At 43.6% G+C, this 15,320-nt stretch overlaps 1 protein-coding gene across 1 annotated transcript; it reads left to right on the top strand.

Annotated features, from left to right (window-relative positions):
- Nucleotides 1–9,246: 9,246 nt before the first annotated feature.
- OR2Z1 (olfactory receptor family 2 subfamily Z member 1) lies at nt 9,247–10,191 on the top strand (the record flags this gene model as incomplete). The annotated part of the gene is made up of 1 exon (XM_080715486.1): nt 9,247–10,191. One exon carries the CDS (start codon nt 9,247–9,249, stop codon nt 10,189–10,191), a length of 945 nt encoding a protein of 314 aa, XP_080571612.1.
- Nucleotides 10,192–15,320: the final 5,129 nt, after the last annotated feature.

Genomic DNA, 15,320 nt, shown 5'->3' with positions numbered 1-15,320 from the left:
GTTGAGGCCATTATATTCAGCATAATTATTGAGTCTCCGAGCTACATCCCCAGTCCTATATTTTATTCTTTATTTTAAAAAAAGGTCTCACTAAGTTGCAGAGGGTTTCACTAAGTATCTAAGGCTGGCCTCAAACCGTCATTTCCCCCTGTCTCAGCCTCCCAAGTACTGGGATTACAAGCATGCGCCACCACACCAGACTTCATTATTCTTAATTGCTAACATTTTGCATTTTAACTTCTGTTTGAGGTAGTGTTTTTTTTTTCTTGCTTATTTGTTTGTTTGATAGAAATTATTGTTTCTCTGGTTCTGGTGTTCATTATTTATTTCTTCTTTGTAATTAATCTCTTTGAGTATTTTCTCTAGTGCTAGTTTAGAAGACAAATTCGGCTTCTGCTTGTCATGGAAGATTTTTATTTCCCCATTGAATGTGAAAGATAATTTTTCTGGGTAGAAAATTTTGGCCTTCGAGAAAATAAGACTGTTTTCTTTCAGAGTTTGGAATATGTTGCTGCAGGCCCTCTTGGCTTTCATGACTTGGTTCAGAAGTCTAGAGTGACTAATTGGTTTGTCTCTTAATGTCACTTGGTCTTTTGCTTTTGTCACATTTAAAATTCTTTCCTTGAGGTTTGAAATCAGAGAACTACAGTAACATATGCATACCTATGTTCATAGCAGCACAATTCATAATAGCCAAAATATGGAACCAATTTAGGTCTCCATCAACAGGTGAATGGGTTGCAAAATTATGGGAAATACATACAGTGGAATTCTACTCAGCTATAAAGAAGAACAAAATCATCCCATTCACAAGAAGATCGAAAGATCTGGAGAACATTATGTTAAGTGAGATTAGCCAAGCACAGAAAGAGAAGGGACATATGTTTTCTTTAATATGCCCAAAATAGGGAGCATTGGGGATACCCAGAGGGAGTCTAGATAATGGAGGGGAAATCTCAGCAAAGCCAGAACAGAAGGATAGGAGAGGAAGAAGGCTGAGGTTGATTAATGGAGGAGCTACATCCTAATACATGTAAAAGTATGAATATAGCATGGTTAACCCGGACACCCATTGTTGGAAGGGGGGAAAGGGAACCTGGGAGGGGGGAGGACATCAAGCACAGTCTAAATGTATACCATTTTCAGTACGTTCCACATATAAATAAAATTTAAAAAAAAATACCTACAAAAAATTCTTTCCTTGGCCTCTACATTACTCAGTTTGACTATTATGTGGTGTGTTGAACCTTTTCTATGCTCTTTTCTAAAGGGGATTCTATATAGTTTCCTGTACCTATGTATCAACCTCTTTCTATGTTTGGAAAATTTTCTGATATTACTTCTTTGAAAAGATTGTTGAGCCCTTTGGTTTCACCTTCTATTCCCTCTTCCATGCCTATTATTCTTAGGTTAGCTTTTTTAAAATTAGCCCACATCTCTTCAATGTCCAATTCATGTTGTCAAATTATTTTTTTCTAAATTATATACTATCCATTTATTTTTGAAGTGGTCATCTTCTAACAGTGATATTCTATTTTAATGTGGACTAGTTTATTGTTTATAGTTTGTACTAATGCCTTCATTCAGTGATTGAATCCTTCACTTCCTTCAGAGCTTCTTTCTGATTCATGTTCAGGATTTCAGATTCTTTGTTTATTTGTTCCTTTATTTCTTTCAGGCTTTCTCTTAGTTCTTTTTGAAAATCCTATATCATTTCTACTATTAACATTCCGATTTGTGATCTCTGCAATTCTATGTTGGTGGGGTCTGTTATTGTGAGGCTGTGGGAACTCATTGCTACCTTGCTATTCCTTCTTCTCGTTTTTTCACATTTCTTAAGTTTGTATCTTTGTTGATTTTAATAGCTTTCTCTCACTCTACAGGTGTCAGCTGGTATATACAAGGGCAATGTGTGTTGTATTCAAAGATGAGGGTTCAGTGAAGAGGACGGTTCTGAAGTAGTAAATGCAAGTATAGGGTAAAGTAACAGATGGGATCAAGTTGAATGAGAGTCCCAGTGTAGTAAGGCAATATACAGTAGAGATTATAGTGAATATATATGAGGATTCTAGTAGCCAGAACATTCAGGTATGGTGATATGAAGTGGATTTAATACAAGAAAAAGAAGGGGGGAGGAAAAAAGAAAAGAGTAGATATGAAAAAGGAAAGAAACTTCTAAGAGCAAACATACAAGCACATGCACACACACACACACACACACACACACACACACACACAGCCAACAGCAAAATTAAACAATCCTACAAATATATGAATGCTGGGCATACAGCCTCTGCAGTCCTCCTTGGTCGTGTATTCTATCAGCCATTTAAGGTTTATATTCTCTCTTGAGTTCTCAAGCATGTTCCAAGTGTGCTCATTTCTTCTGTAACCTATAGCAATGGTATCAGTTTGTAAGCCCCACTCTTTGGTCTCCTTCAATGAGTGGAACCCTAGACTGGTGTCTCTGTTTGCTGGGGCACCATGTGCCACTGGTTCTCTTCCACTATAAGCCTGGGTCTCTGAGCTCTCCCCCAGCGCCTGTCCCTGAGTCTCTATTTATCTGATACCAACCAGCTGGTATCACTGGGGCTGAATCTAGTGTAATCATGGGTTTCCACACTTTCTACCCACCTTGAAGGCTCTCCCTGCCTACATAGGTGGTGGATGCCACTGGGACAAAGCCCATTATATACATAGAAGTCTGTGTTCTCCACATATAGGACTGGGTTGGTCTGACTTCTCCCAAGTCACCAAGATTGGGCGGTCTGTGGTGATCTTCTACTGTGCCCTATGGACTGTTGACCTCTTTGCCCATTTGGACCTTTGGGCCGTCTGCTAATCTGTGCCCTCTGCCCTGATAGCAGATTCCAACCCCATCTTCACTAGGGTAAAGCACAAAATCTCAGACACTGAGAGTCTGTGCTTTCTGCCCAAGTCCCTGCAGCTGTGCCACATGGCCTCCCACAGGGACAGCTAGTTCACTTATGGTGCTGTTAAGTGCTGCTCTGTATCTCTGGAGGACACGGTGAGTTCAGCTACAGCTGCTGCAGGTTCTAGCTGGGTTCCAGTCAGTAGGATCTCTGTGGAGCATGTAGCCAGGTGCTGACAGCTTAACAATTCCAATGAGCCATCAAGTCATTGGCTTTTTTTCTGGGGCTCTTTGGAGGCCAGTGCCAGGAATCCTGGCATGGTTAGGTGAGATGGCACCACCATGGAACCATGGCTGCAGATCTGGAGTAGGGCAGTTAACTTTTCTGTCCTCTGTCTTCTAGCTTTGTTTTTACTACCTTTCACATTTTTGTTGCTTTGTTCAACTTTTCTGGTTTTTTTTTCTTGTCAAGACACTTTTTTTCATGGCAAAAGAGACTGATTGTCAGCAGGACTGAGACTTGACGCTTCTCTCAGTCACTATTGTTGCCGACTAATCTCAGTTGGGTCGTTATTGTCAGCTCCCGGTCAAATCCTCAGAAAGATGGGGCAAAAGGCAGGTGATGTCCTGCAGAAACTTATCTGCAGCGATTCCTTCCCCTCTATGAATTCCCTAAGTTTTTTAGGTACGACGCTTGGGAAAGAATCTGAGGTGGACAAAGGCTTCTTGAGCCAATGACACTTTATTACAAAAACTCCAAGAAATTTATACCCCTCACCAGTAAAGTTAATAATAAGAGAAAAGGGAGGTGGGTGTAATCATTGTGAAATAATAATGAATGACATGTAAACAAAGGTAATAAAACTAGTCCTTCAGCTGGCTGTTGGCCTTCGAGAGATTGACTCCTGACTCCTGATTCTTTTCCAAGGTCTTTGCAGATAAGCAGTCCCAAACAGGCATGCCCAAGGCTTGGGGGCTTCTCGGGGAATCTTCTTTGACTTTCTTGGAACTTTTCATCTTTTGGGCTCAGTTCATATAGCAAGTGTGGGGAGATGTGGTGATTCAGGTGGATGTGATAGAGTTTCTCCAGGTGTTGGCATTTTACCTTCTAAATCTGAAAGCTTAAGCAAACTCACAACACAGTTTTGCAGACAAAATACCACAAACAACACCACAAAGTTCTTGGTTTTAATTGTCAGATGTATTTCCTTAACTGCTGAGCACTCTTCTTTAGACAATAAGCCTATTAAAAGCCTAACCATCTTTAATAATCCATTTCTCTGTCACAAACCCTCTGCAACCTGCTTCTAACTTTCTAATTCCTTTCTTTCCCAGTTGGGACTTTCTTATGATAAGCTCTTCTTCATGCAAAAATGCTTTCTTACTCTTACACGGTATTTCCTTTCCTTCATACATATATATTTAGAACGTCTGTCCTTTATTTTGTCATATTCATTAACCATGCGGTCAGCCTCTCTGTCTTCAGGAATATTTACACTGGGCGTAAAAGTCACCAATCTTTCTCCTTGAGTCTATTGTATTTGGGCAACTAAGTTGTTTATCAACTAAATTGCTTTAAGGTCACACACAAGGTTTTTATCTTCTCTGTCTCTAGGCAGGATCTCAAGGGTAAACAAAGTTACCTTAAACTGAGCTACCTTACCGGAGTTAATAGCTTAACCTAAGTTAGTGATAGTGAAGGTCGGAGACCCTTTGTGATTGCTGCAGCTGGAATGCTTATCACAGCATCTGAATTCTGGCCAGTTTTTATTATTATTGAGCAGAGCCAAGGACGTTTAGGCAAATTATTAGAGAGTTTATTTCCACGGACTCAGTTTCTATTTATAGTCCTAATTTCACATCACTGGAGCAATTCGTGTAGAAAGTTAAAAGGAATCATTAATAGTCATGAAGGGTAAAAGTGGGGGATATTTTGGCCAGAGACGACCCTCTTTCTCGGGGCTTTTTGCCGATTAACTATGTGGAGTGGGGGTCTCAACACATAGATGCCGAGGCAGCAGGATGTCTTGGCAACTATCTTCCCAGAAATCCAGGTCTTCTCTTTACATCAGCTTCCACTTTGCCCACTCTTCCTGCCTCGTCCTGAAGAGGCTCACTGTCCCTTGTGCAGTGGAGCCATACTCAGAGGACACCAGCTCTCTAAGCTCTTCTTCCCACCGGCTTTCACGGACACTAGAACCATCTGTCTCTGCACCACTGTTCATGTTTAGTGCCGGTGGAAGACATGTCAGAGACCCTGGCTGTGTGCCACCATTGAGGGCTCACTGTTTAAAACAATAGCACTCTAGACATCAGATTTGTTTTTAACATATTGGTCCATTTACAGTAAGACTTTCTGATCTCCTCTCCTGCTTGGATCTATATAAAAGGCCCAGACGCCTGCCACGTTAAAACATCCTTTGATGCTGCCCGTAGTCCATGTTGATGGGAGATGAGATGTTCCCTGGGGTGAACTGAGAGGTGAGTGAATGTTTTCCAAGGTCCTCTGGAGACGATGCGTGCCTCAGTGTTCTAGGCTTCCTCTGTGACTAATTTTATCCCAGCATGAGGAGTCCCACAGGGCTTCTGATGCAACAGGCCTCCCAGGAGCTTTATTGTCATTTGGTGATGTTGTCTTTGCAGTGGCTGATGTGGCCCCAGGTGGAATTTCCCCAGTGCTACAACACAGGGAGGCTTTATGGGGACCATCCTAGGATATGTGCAGTTGAACTACACATGAAGTCCTGAAGAGGGTCCCTCACTCCACCCACATGTGGATCATGGTAAGTGAGAATACAAGCTTGGGACCCCCATGGGGTCCAGGCATAACACAGAGAGGAGACACCTGTAGTAGTGTGAATGCATCCAACTGAAGGTTTTCTTGTCCACAAGTATGTGGGGTATTTATTTATTCTTGGTACTGGAGATTGAATCCAGGTGCATTCTCCCTCTGAGGTATACTCTCACCCCTATTTTATTTTTACATTGAAATAGCATTCCACTAGTTTGATGAGAGTCTCACTGCTTTCTGAGGCTATCATTGAAACTATGATCATCCTGTCTCAGCCTTCCAAACTCTGGGATTACAGGCATTCTCCATCATGCACAGCTTCAACAACTATTGAGCAATCCCTGCTCTGGATCACTGAGAAGTGGTAGCTCAATGTGAGAAGTACATTAACAATATGTGACGGTGTCCTGAAAACTGTCATGCCACCATTACATCATTAAGGTGGCCAAGAGCCTAGCTTCTGCTGGGTCTTATGGAGAGACACAAAGTTCTTATTGACAACGTGAAAATAAATAATGGGGATTCCCCCCCCCCCGGGTCCATGCAGTATCAACAAAGGACCAAATTCTGGTATTCCTGAGGACAATGGGGAAAGGGAGAGTCAAAACACAACTTTAGAACTTGTCAAGGGATTTCTCTTCAGTACAAGTCAGGATGAATGTAGGATTCACTGTGAGATGTTCCAGCCCAGATGAGAATAGTTACTTTTTACTTTTTTCCATTGGTGGTACTGGGACTGGAACACAGTATCTCTGAGCTATATCCCAGTCTTATATATTTTCTAATCCCTCTCTTTTGTTTTATGGTACTAGAGATTGAACCGGGGAGGGGGGCACTGTCTCAAAGCTACAACCCCAGTTCTATTTATTCTTTTTTTTTAAATCAGCATCTCAGTAAGTTGTTGAGGACCTCACTAATTTTCTGAGGCTGACCTCAAACTTGTGATCCTCCTGTCTCAGCTTCCCAGGTACTGGGATTAGTTTTGTGCCAATATGCCCAGCTTTTTGTCCACATCCTGATGTGTTATCTCTTGTCTGGGTGACACTGGACAAATTACTACTCTTCTGGAATCGCTATCTTCTCATCCAGGAACATGTGAATAAATAACAAGAACATTTATGTTTTTAAACATGGGATGAGTGATGTGCATCACAGCTATATCATGTGAGAGATGTGTCAGTTAGCAGTTAGTGACATTAGTCATATCCAGGGGGTGTGACCATGACCAGTGTCCCTCTTCCAAACCTTAGGACTCACAGCATTAAACACAGGACGCTCCCCAGATGTCCATGACAAAGTAACTGCAATGCTGGAGACTCCTTCCTGGGTTGAGAGATGTGTGTGGACAGAAGACCAGATTCATCTGGAGGCCTAAATAGCTTTGACAAGGGGTGTGCCGTCTGCTATTTTACCAGTTATTAAGAGATGGGGGAGCCAGAAATCAAGGTGCACGCCTAAAATCCCAGTAGTTGGGAGGCTGAGACAGAAAGATTGCAGGTTTGAGGCCAGTCTCAGCAACTTAGCATGACCCTGTTTCAAAATAAAAGATAAAATAGGGCTGGAGGTATAACTCAAAGGTTGATTTCCCCCCTCCCTGGGTTCCAGCTTCAGTGTCATAAAAATGAAACTGTTTGGTTCAATGTTAAAAGCAACTTGAAAAACCTTTGAAATTTTTTTTCTATACATAGGAGCTGAAAATAGCAAGGTGTTCCCAGTATTTACTCATTTGAATGTAACACACTATTTCAGTTAGTTTATATATTTTGTTTACTTTATGGAATTGGGAATTGTACTCTGAGGCATTCACCTCTGATATAGACACTCTTCCGTATATATATTTGTTTGGTGGTACTGGGGTTCGTGGAAACCCTTCTACCTCTGGGCTACCCTCCCAGACATATTTTTATACTTAATTTTAACTTGGAAACAGGTTCTCTTAAGCCAGTGCAGCTGGCTTTGAACCTGCGCGATCCTCCTGTCTCCGCCCCCCGAGCGCAGGGATTACAAGCGTGCGCCACCACGCCCGGCCTATTTTTTTTCTTTTTTATTTTGAAGTAGGGTCTTGCTAATTTTCTGAGGGTCTTGCCAACTTGCTGAGGCTGGTGCTGCACCTATGATCTTTCTGTTTCAGTTTCCCATTGAGTTTTTAAATTTTAAATGTGTTTGATTGTGAATTATAATTATATATCATAGAAAGATTCATGTGATACAAACACACCTGCACCTATCACTCATCGCATTTCCTCCAGATTCTAACCTACTCTCCTCTTCCTTTCCTGTACACATTAGTGAAATAGGTAGCAATGCCTCCAAACATGAACAGAGCACTATTTAAACTGTTTCCTTCCCCCAGCCCCTCCACTACTCTATTAGTTTCTCTTCTCATCTAAAGTCCATTTCGTTTCCTACTTTCTCTCTGGACTCCATAGATGACAGAAGAGTTGACCCTTGTCCTTCTGAGACCCGCTCGTCTCACTGAGCAGCGTGTTCTCTGGGTCCATCCATTTTTCTGCAAATGGCATGATTTTCTTCCATAGATGCTGAGTAAAACTCCATTGTATGTATATGGTACGTTTTCTTTACCCGGCTCTCTGTTGACAAATACCTAGGTTGGTTCCACCATTTGGCTATTGTGAGTTGTGCTGCCATAAAGATGGGGATGTGTGTAGCATTCTGATTTTAATTCTCTTGTGTATTTCAAATTTTTTACTACAAGAATCAGTGGATAGCGTATTTGTTCAGTTTCTGTGTGTGTTTGTGTGCGGCACTGGAATTGATCCCACAGGCGTTTTACTTCCAAGCTACACCCCCAGCACTTTTTTTTTGTTAGAAACAGGGTCTCACTAACTTGCGAAGAGTCTCATTAAGTTGGATTAGCTGAACTTGACTGAACCTGCAATCTTCCTGCCTCAGACTCCCAAGTGCTTAGATTCCAGGTGTGTACCACCTTGCTTGGTAATGAATTATTCTTGACTGGAGCCATGCTGGGTCATTCAGAGATGCAAGCTGCTTTCCCATCCTGAGCCTGTGACAAGCACCCATCATTACCGAAGGATTTTCCTTCTGTAATTAACTGGTTCAACTGTGGTTTTATAACTTTTCTATCATGGCCACTGCTGTGAGTGTGTGTGTGTGTGAGTGTGTGTGTGTGTATGTGTGTGTGTGTGTGTGTGTGTGTGTGTTACTGTGGATAAAACCACATCCACTAGAATCATTCTACTTTCAAATTATACCCCAGCCCTATTTATTTATTTATTTATTTATTTATTTATTTATGGTACTGGGGGTGGGACCCAGGGGCTTTCTACCCCCGGGCTATTACAGGCATGCGCCACCACGCCCGGCCTTGATTTTTATTTTGAAACAGGATTTTGCTATCTTGTGAGAATATCACTACATTGTTGGTACTGTTCTTGAACCTGTGACCCTCCTTTTCTCAGCATCCCAAGCACTGGGATTGCAGGCATATGCCACCACACCAGGACTTGATGAACCTTTTTTAGTACTCAAGGTGAAAGGATTCACCATTCTGCTCAGCTGCTTACTACAGGCCTTGTACACTTTAGAGCATGCTGTGTGAGACATGAAGAAGGCCAATGGGTCTGGGGCCTCAGACTTCCTTCTCGTGAGCCTCTTTGGTGGCTCAGGGTCACATCAGCTCCTCTTTTCCCTGGTTGCTGCCACGTTCATCCTGGGCCTTCTGGGGAACACTGTTCTGCTGTTTTTGATACGTGTGGACTCGCGGCTGCACACACCCATGTACCTTCTGCTCAGCCAGCTGTCCTTGCTGGACGTTGGTTTCCCCCTGGTCACCATCCCCAAGATGGCCGCAGACTTCCTGCAAGGAGAAAGTTCCATCTCTTTCGGGGGATGCGCAGCTCAGATTTTCTTCCTGACTCTAATGGGTGTGGCGGAGGGCGTCCTGCTCACCCTGATGTCTTATGACCGCTATGTTGCTGTGTGCCACCCCCTGCAGTACCCCGTGCTCATGAGACGCCAGGTATGCCTGCTCATGGTGGGCTTTTCCTGGCTGGCGGGAGGGATCAACGCTTCCATCCAGACCTCGGTCACCTTTCATTTCCCGGTCTGTGCCTCCCGTGTCGTGGATCACTTCTTCTGTGAGGTACCCGCACTGCTCAAGCTCTCCTGCACGGATACCTCCATCTACCAGCGGGCGCTGTCCATCTCTGGGGTGCTGATTCTCGTGCTGCCACTTTCTCTGATAGCCACCTCCTACAGCAAAGTCCTGCGGGCTGTTCTGCACATGCGCTCAGCCCTGGCTCGAAACAAGGCCTTCGCCACCTGTTCCTCCCATGCCATCGTGGTGGGGCTCTTCTACGGTGCAGCCGTGTTCATGTACATGGTACCTGGCAACTACCACAGCCCAGGGCAAGACAACGTGGTGTCGTTGTTCTACAGTCTGGTCACCCCGACCCTCAACCCCCTCATTTACAGTCTGCGGAACCGGGAGGTACGCTTGGCTTTGGTCAAAGTGCTCCACAAGGCTGGACTAAGTTCAAAGTGGTGACCATGCATGGAACTACTGGGTAATACCAGTGTCTCCTCATTCCAGCTACCTTCACAAAGTATACACGTGTTGCAGTGCTTAAGGCTTTATGTCTACATGTAAATGAGTGTCAGCCGGGTGTGGTGGCACACGCTTGTAATCCCCACGCTTGGGAGGCGGAGACAGGAGGATCGCGCTGGTTCGAAGCCAGCCTCGCTGGCTTAAGAGACCCTGTTTCCAAATGAAAAAGGTTAAAAAATAGGTCTGGGAGTGTAGCCCGTGGAAGTATATCCCGGAGGTAGAAGGGCTTCCAGGAACCCCAGTACCACAAATAAATAAATAAATAAATAAATAAATAAATAAATAAATAAAATAATTAAATAAATGAGTGTCTGGCTCCTTTATGTCCTTAACTCCTTGGATTTAATGCTTTCTTTTAATCCCCATGGACTTGGAGTAAGTAATGGTAACTGTCTTTATTTCTTTTAGTTTTTTTTTTTTTTTCCCCCCTTTGGTACTGAGGGTTAAAGCCAGGGGTATTCTACCTCTAAGCTACATCCTAGCCTTATCTGTTTACTTATTTATTTACTTATTTATTATTTATTGTACTGGGGTTCGAACGTAATGTCATTCTATCTCTGAGCAACACTACCAGCCCTATTTTATGTCTTATTTTGAAACAAAGTCTAGCTAGGTAGTTGAGGCCTCCTGAACGTTAGGATTACAAGTGGGCACCACTATGCCTGGCTTCCATTACTTAAACATCTTTTCTCTAACAATGTACTGATTACACAAACAGGAGGCTGTCCTTTGTAAAGCTCTGTTATTGAATTGATAAATTATACCACTAACAATATTTTTGGCCACTTGGTCTACCAAGAATATATTTCATGCTCAAGATCACATTAAGATGTTAAGATGGAGAGATTAAAGGTGGTACAATAGGGGAAAACAGCACATTTTATTAGCTGTGAGTCTTAAGATTCAGCCAGCTGAAAGACTGCTTTTTGGCTAGAGATGAAAAGCAGACAGAACTCAACAGAAGGAATATGGTTGAAACACAGAGGAACTGGATGCAGCACAGAGAGCCGAGGACAGAGAAGCGTTCCACCTGTCACTGTTGAGCAGAGCGCAGAGACAGCATGATGTTGGTGAGCCTCCGCTGAAGCTGGCCGCTGCATCAGTAACTCTCAGAGACCTGCTCCAGCAAAGAGGAAGCCGAATTTTGCCAAGCCAGTGCCAAGAGAGAACTATCGTGCAAAGCATGCTCAAGTACTTTAAGACTCAACTCCCCAGACCACTGAGCAAGACCACCCATTGAAATATTATGCTGCAGCTGAATTCATCCCTGCAGGGACCCAAACAGCACTGGACAAGAACTTGAGTTTTTTATGTGTTTCATAAAGGAGCTTGTGCAGCTACAGAGACTTGTGTGGCAGTGGACAGACCCAAAAGGGACAGTGAGTTGGAAAATCATCCACGCCTATTTGGGGGTAGACAGTCACAGGTGTAGACAGTCAGATACAGCAGAAAGGTGAATTAGCAAGCAGTCTTTAGGGACACTCAGGTAAGAAAGACCTAGGGTTGGCAGTTCTCTGCCCCCTTGTAGGGCACCAGTAATGGGTTGGATTAACTCAGTCAGCAGCTGTGGGTTGTTTCAGGCTGTAGACATGTCTCATGATGTTTGTGCACGACAAGCATCAAGACCAGAAGCGACAAAGTCTCATGTGACTGTCACTGCCCAGGATAACAGAGGTGCCCTGGAGCTAAGTATCTGAGTCACCCAAGCCCAGACTTGTAATGGTACCATCTTCTGTGCCGTACCTCGGGCACCGAAAGCTGGGGAGGCAGAGGCCAGTGGTGGTTCATGTGATCACAGATACAGGCTGGGAACTCAACACACTCTCTCTCTCTCTGCCAGCAATTTTGGCCTGGCTTTCATACTTGCCAGTGACTGGTAGTGTTCTACGTTATCACAACCAGAAGATCAGTGGTGGTGTGCCTGGGCCATCAAAGCTCAGCCAAATGGGCCACAAGCTCAGAACATGGTAATCTCTCACCCTGCTGAGCTTTGGCCCATTATTCACAGAGGCCAGAGGACAGTACCCCACGACTTTCACAGGTTCATAACCAGTAGAGCAGCAGTGGTGCCTGTCGGGCATTAAGTTCCTGCCAACAGGCTGCGGGCTCTGAATGGGGCATCATAACCTCAGGCCCTGTGGAGTTAGGGCCTGGAAGCTGAAGATCGCAAGTTGGAGGCTAGCCTCAGCAAGTTAGCAAGACCCTATTTAAAAATAATATATATACATATACATATACATATACATATACATATACATACAGTACACACACACACACACACACACACACATAGATACACACACACATACTTGCTGGGTTGTAACTGGAAGGAAGAATGTTCCTGGGTCAAATTCTCTCACTACCAAAAACAAAAATATAAAAATAAATGCCAGCAAGGATGTGTGGAAATATGACCTCATACACTTTGGTTGGATTGTCCATTAGTACAACCATTATAGAAATTGGTATTGAGTTTCCTCAACAGTCTATGGATGGTACTAAAAGACTGAGGACCTGAACCAGCTATACCACTCCTTAGTATCTTTTCAAAAAAAAATTAAAGTCACAATACTGTAGTGACACATGCATATCCATGTTTACAGCAGCACAATCCACAACTGCCAAGTTATGGGACCTACCTAGTTGTCCATCCATATATTAATGGCTCACAAGTTCATTAACTTTCTAGCAAATATTCTTATCCAGCCAGAATTGTCAATCTTCTGGGTTCTACGAATAATGAACTAGAAATGCCCCGAGTCAGCTTCAGATCACAAGGCCACACATTACAGGTCAGAAAGTGCAGCTCAGTTAAAGTGTTCCCTAGCATGCATGAGCACCTGGGTTCTATCCCCAGCACTGGACATTTTTTTAAATTTAGAATATGGACATGGTGATGCAGGCCTATAATCTCAGTAGTTGAGAGGCTGAGACAGGAGGATTACAAGTTGGAGGCCAACTTTGGTAACATAGCGAAACCCTCAGCAACTTGGCAAGATCTTGTTTCAAAATAAAATTAATAATAATAAAAGGGGCTGGGGCATAGCTTGGTGGAAGAATGCCCCTGGATTCACTCTTTCCCAGTACCCCCCCCAAAAAATGAAAAAAAGGCTGAAACTTAAGTTATGGGGGTTCTGTAATCACCACAGAAAGACGGCTTGTTAACGAATGTGGTACTGTCTCCTCCATGGATGTAGAGCATGTCCTATTGGCTCTGTTCCTAAAGAATATACACTGGGACTGGCTGGAGAGTACAATGATCTACTTCACCTTTTATGGAGGATGAGAGAGGATAACCTCATCAGTAGGGAGCACCTATGACATTTTATATAAGGAACTTGAGCATTCGCAAATTTGGGTATTCATGAGTCCTGGGACCAATTCCCCATGGATAACCAAGCACAAGGGTGTTTCATGTAAGCTGCTACTCTACCTTGGCCATGAGCCATTAGTTTAATGATATGGGTAGCAGTGATCTCTGGATCACCAGATGATTAGGATTAAGCCATTTAACCCTCACTCCCACACACTTTCAAATATATACCTAATGGCTTCTCCACCACCAGTCAGTCAGTAGTCATCAGCCTCCACAAAGCAAACATGTTTTCTGAAAGATATAAATAAAAACTAGGCATGGTGGTAAACACATATCATCCCAGAACTTGGGAGGCTGAGACAGGAGGATTGCAGGTATGAGGCAGCAACTTAGTGAGGCTCTCAACAACCTAGTGAGGACCTGTTTCAAAATGAAAGATTAAGAGTGCCTGGGGTGTATTTCGGAGGTAGACCACCCCTGAGTTCTAGCCCCAGCACCACACACCCACATACACACACTAAAAAGATGTAAATTACAACACTAAAACTATGACTATTCCTTTATCAACTTCACAGCTTCCAGTAACATTTAGTACCTAAGGGGGAGACATAAAACTTTTTTCTTTTTTACCTTCAGTGACCCTGGTTAGTTTATATGGTCCACACAAAAACATTACGAATTAGTTCCACGTAGAAAACTCCCAAGGTTTTAGCGGTTTCTGGGGCTGTTCCTCAAACCAGGGAGGAAGGAGTACATGAGAGCTGGCTTCCTCCTGCATCCAGGCAGCAGAGCGCTTTGTGCAGAATGAGACCACCCAACAGAGGCTCCCTGTAGGATGCTGGGATATGAAGGAAGAACTGAGAGCACTGCTATTTCCAACTCTCTTTGGACCTGGGCAAAGTGAAGACAAGGCCCAGGGGCAGTGAGAAATTCATTCACTCTACTCTTTTTGCTTTGCTTTTCCCAAGAAAAGGCTATCTGATCTTCCCTGAATGTGTGGGCCAGGTTCCCTGATTTCTAAGCCTATTATCCCCAATGTTTCTTCTCTTCAAGATCTGCCCCACAGCCTGCCTGACCATACATTGCTTTAATCCTTGGGTAGTCATAGCAACCAACTGCCCTAGAGGAAACTCGGGACTTTAGATCCTTCATCCAGCACCACTGAACTTTAATGAGACCGAGGTCAGGAAATCTTTGTTTTACACCTGTCTGCTTTCATGGGGATACATTCAGCCCAGTGTTTTGCCTCTCCCTTGACTGGACAGGGGACACAGAGTTTTCTTGGTGCTGCAGATCCATGCAGTGCAACAGGAACTCCTTTAACTCTGCATGGCCTCAACAGGAAAGACAGTATCCCATGTGTCTACCCAAGGAAAGATGTTGGCCAGGAATAGAATGAGGGGCATGGGCAGAGGTCTGAATCATAGTAGGAAAGTCCTAAGGTGACTAGGGACCTGACCTACTGGACAGAAGGAGAGGGGTCTAATCAACCACCATGGTCCTCCAAATACTGGCACTACGTAACTAGCAGAAAACCAAGGCCTCGGAGAAAAAGAGAGGTTGTTGAGAGATTAAAGATGGTGTGGTGTGAGTCTAAAATAGACAAGGACTGCACAGTCTAATTCTATTCCACAGGGCCAAAGCAAGTGTAGAGTTCCAATCTGAAATTCCATGGCAGCTTCATATGGCTCAGGGTAAGAAGCAAAGTCTCTCTAAAGAGATCACCTGCATTTTGTTTCTCCTTTCTTATGCC

The sequence above is a fragment of the Muscardinus avellanarius genome (assembly GCF_963383645.1).
Source record: "Muscardinus avellanarius genome assembly, chromosome: 18".
Classification (NCBI taxonomy): Eukaryota; Metazoa; Chordata; class Mammalia; order Rodentia; family Gliridae; genus Muscardinus; species Muscardinus avellanarius.
This window is presented reverse-complemented; position numbering and strand designations above follow the sequence as displayed.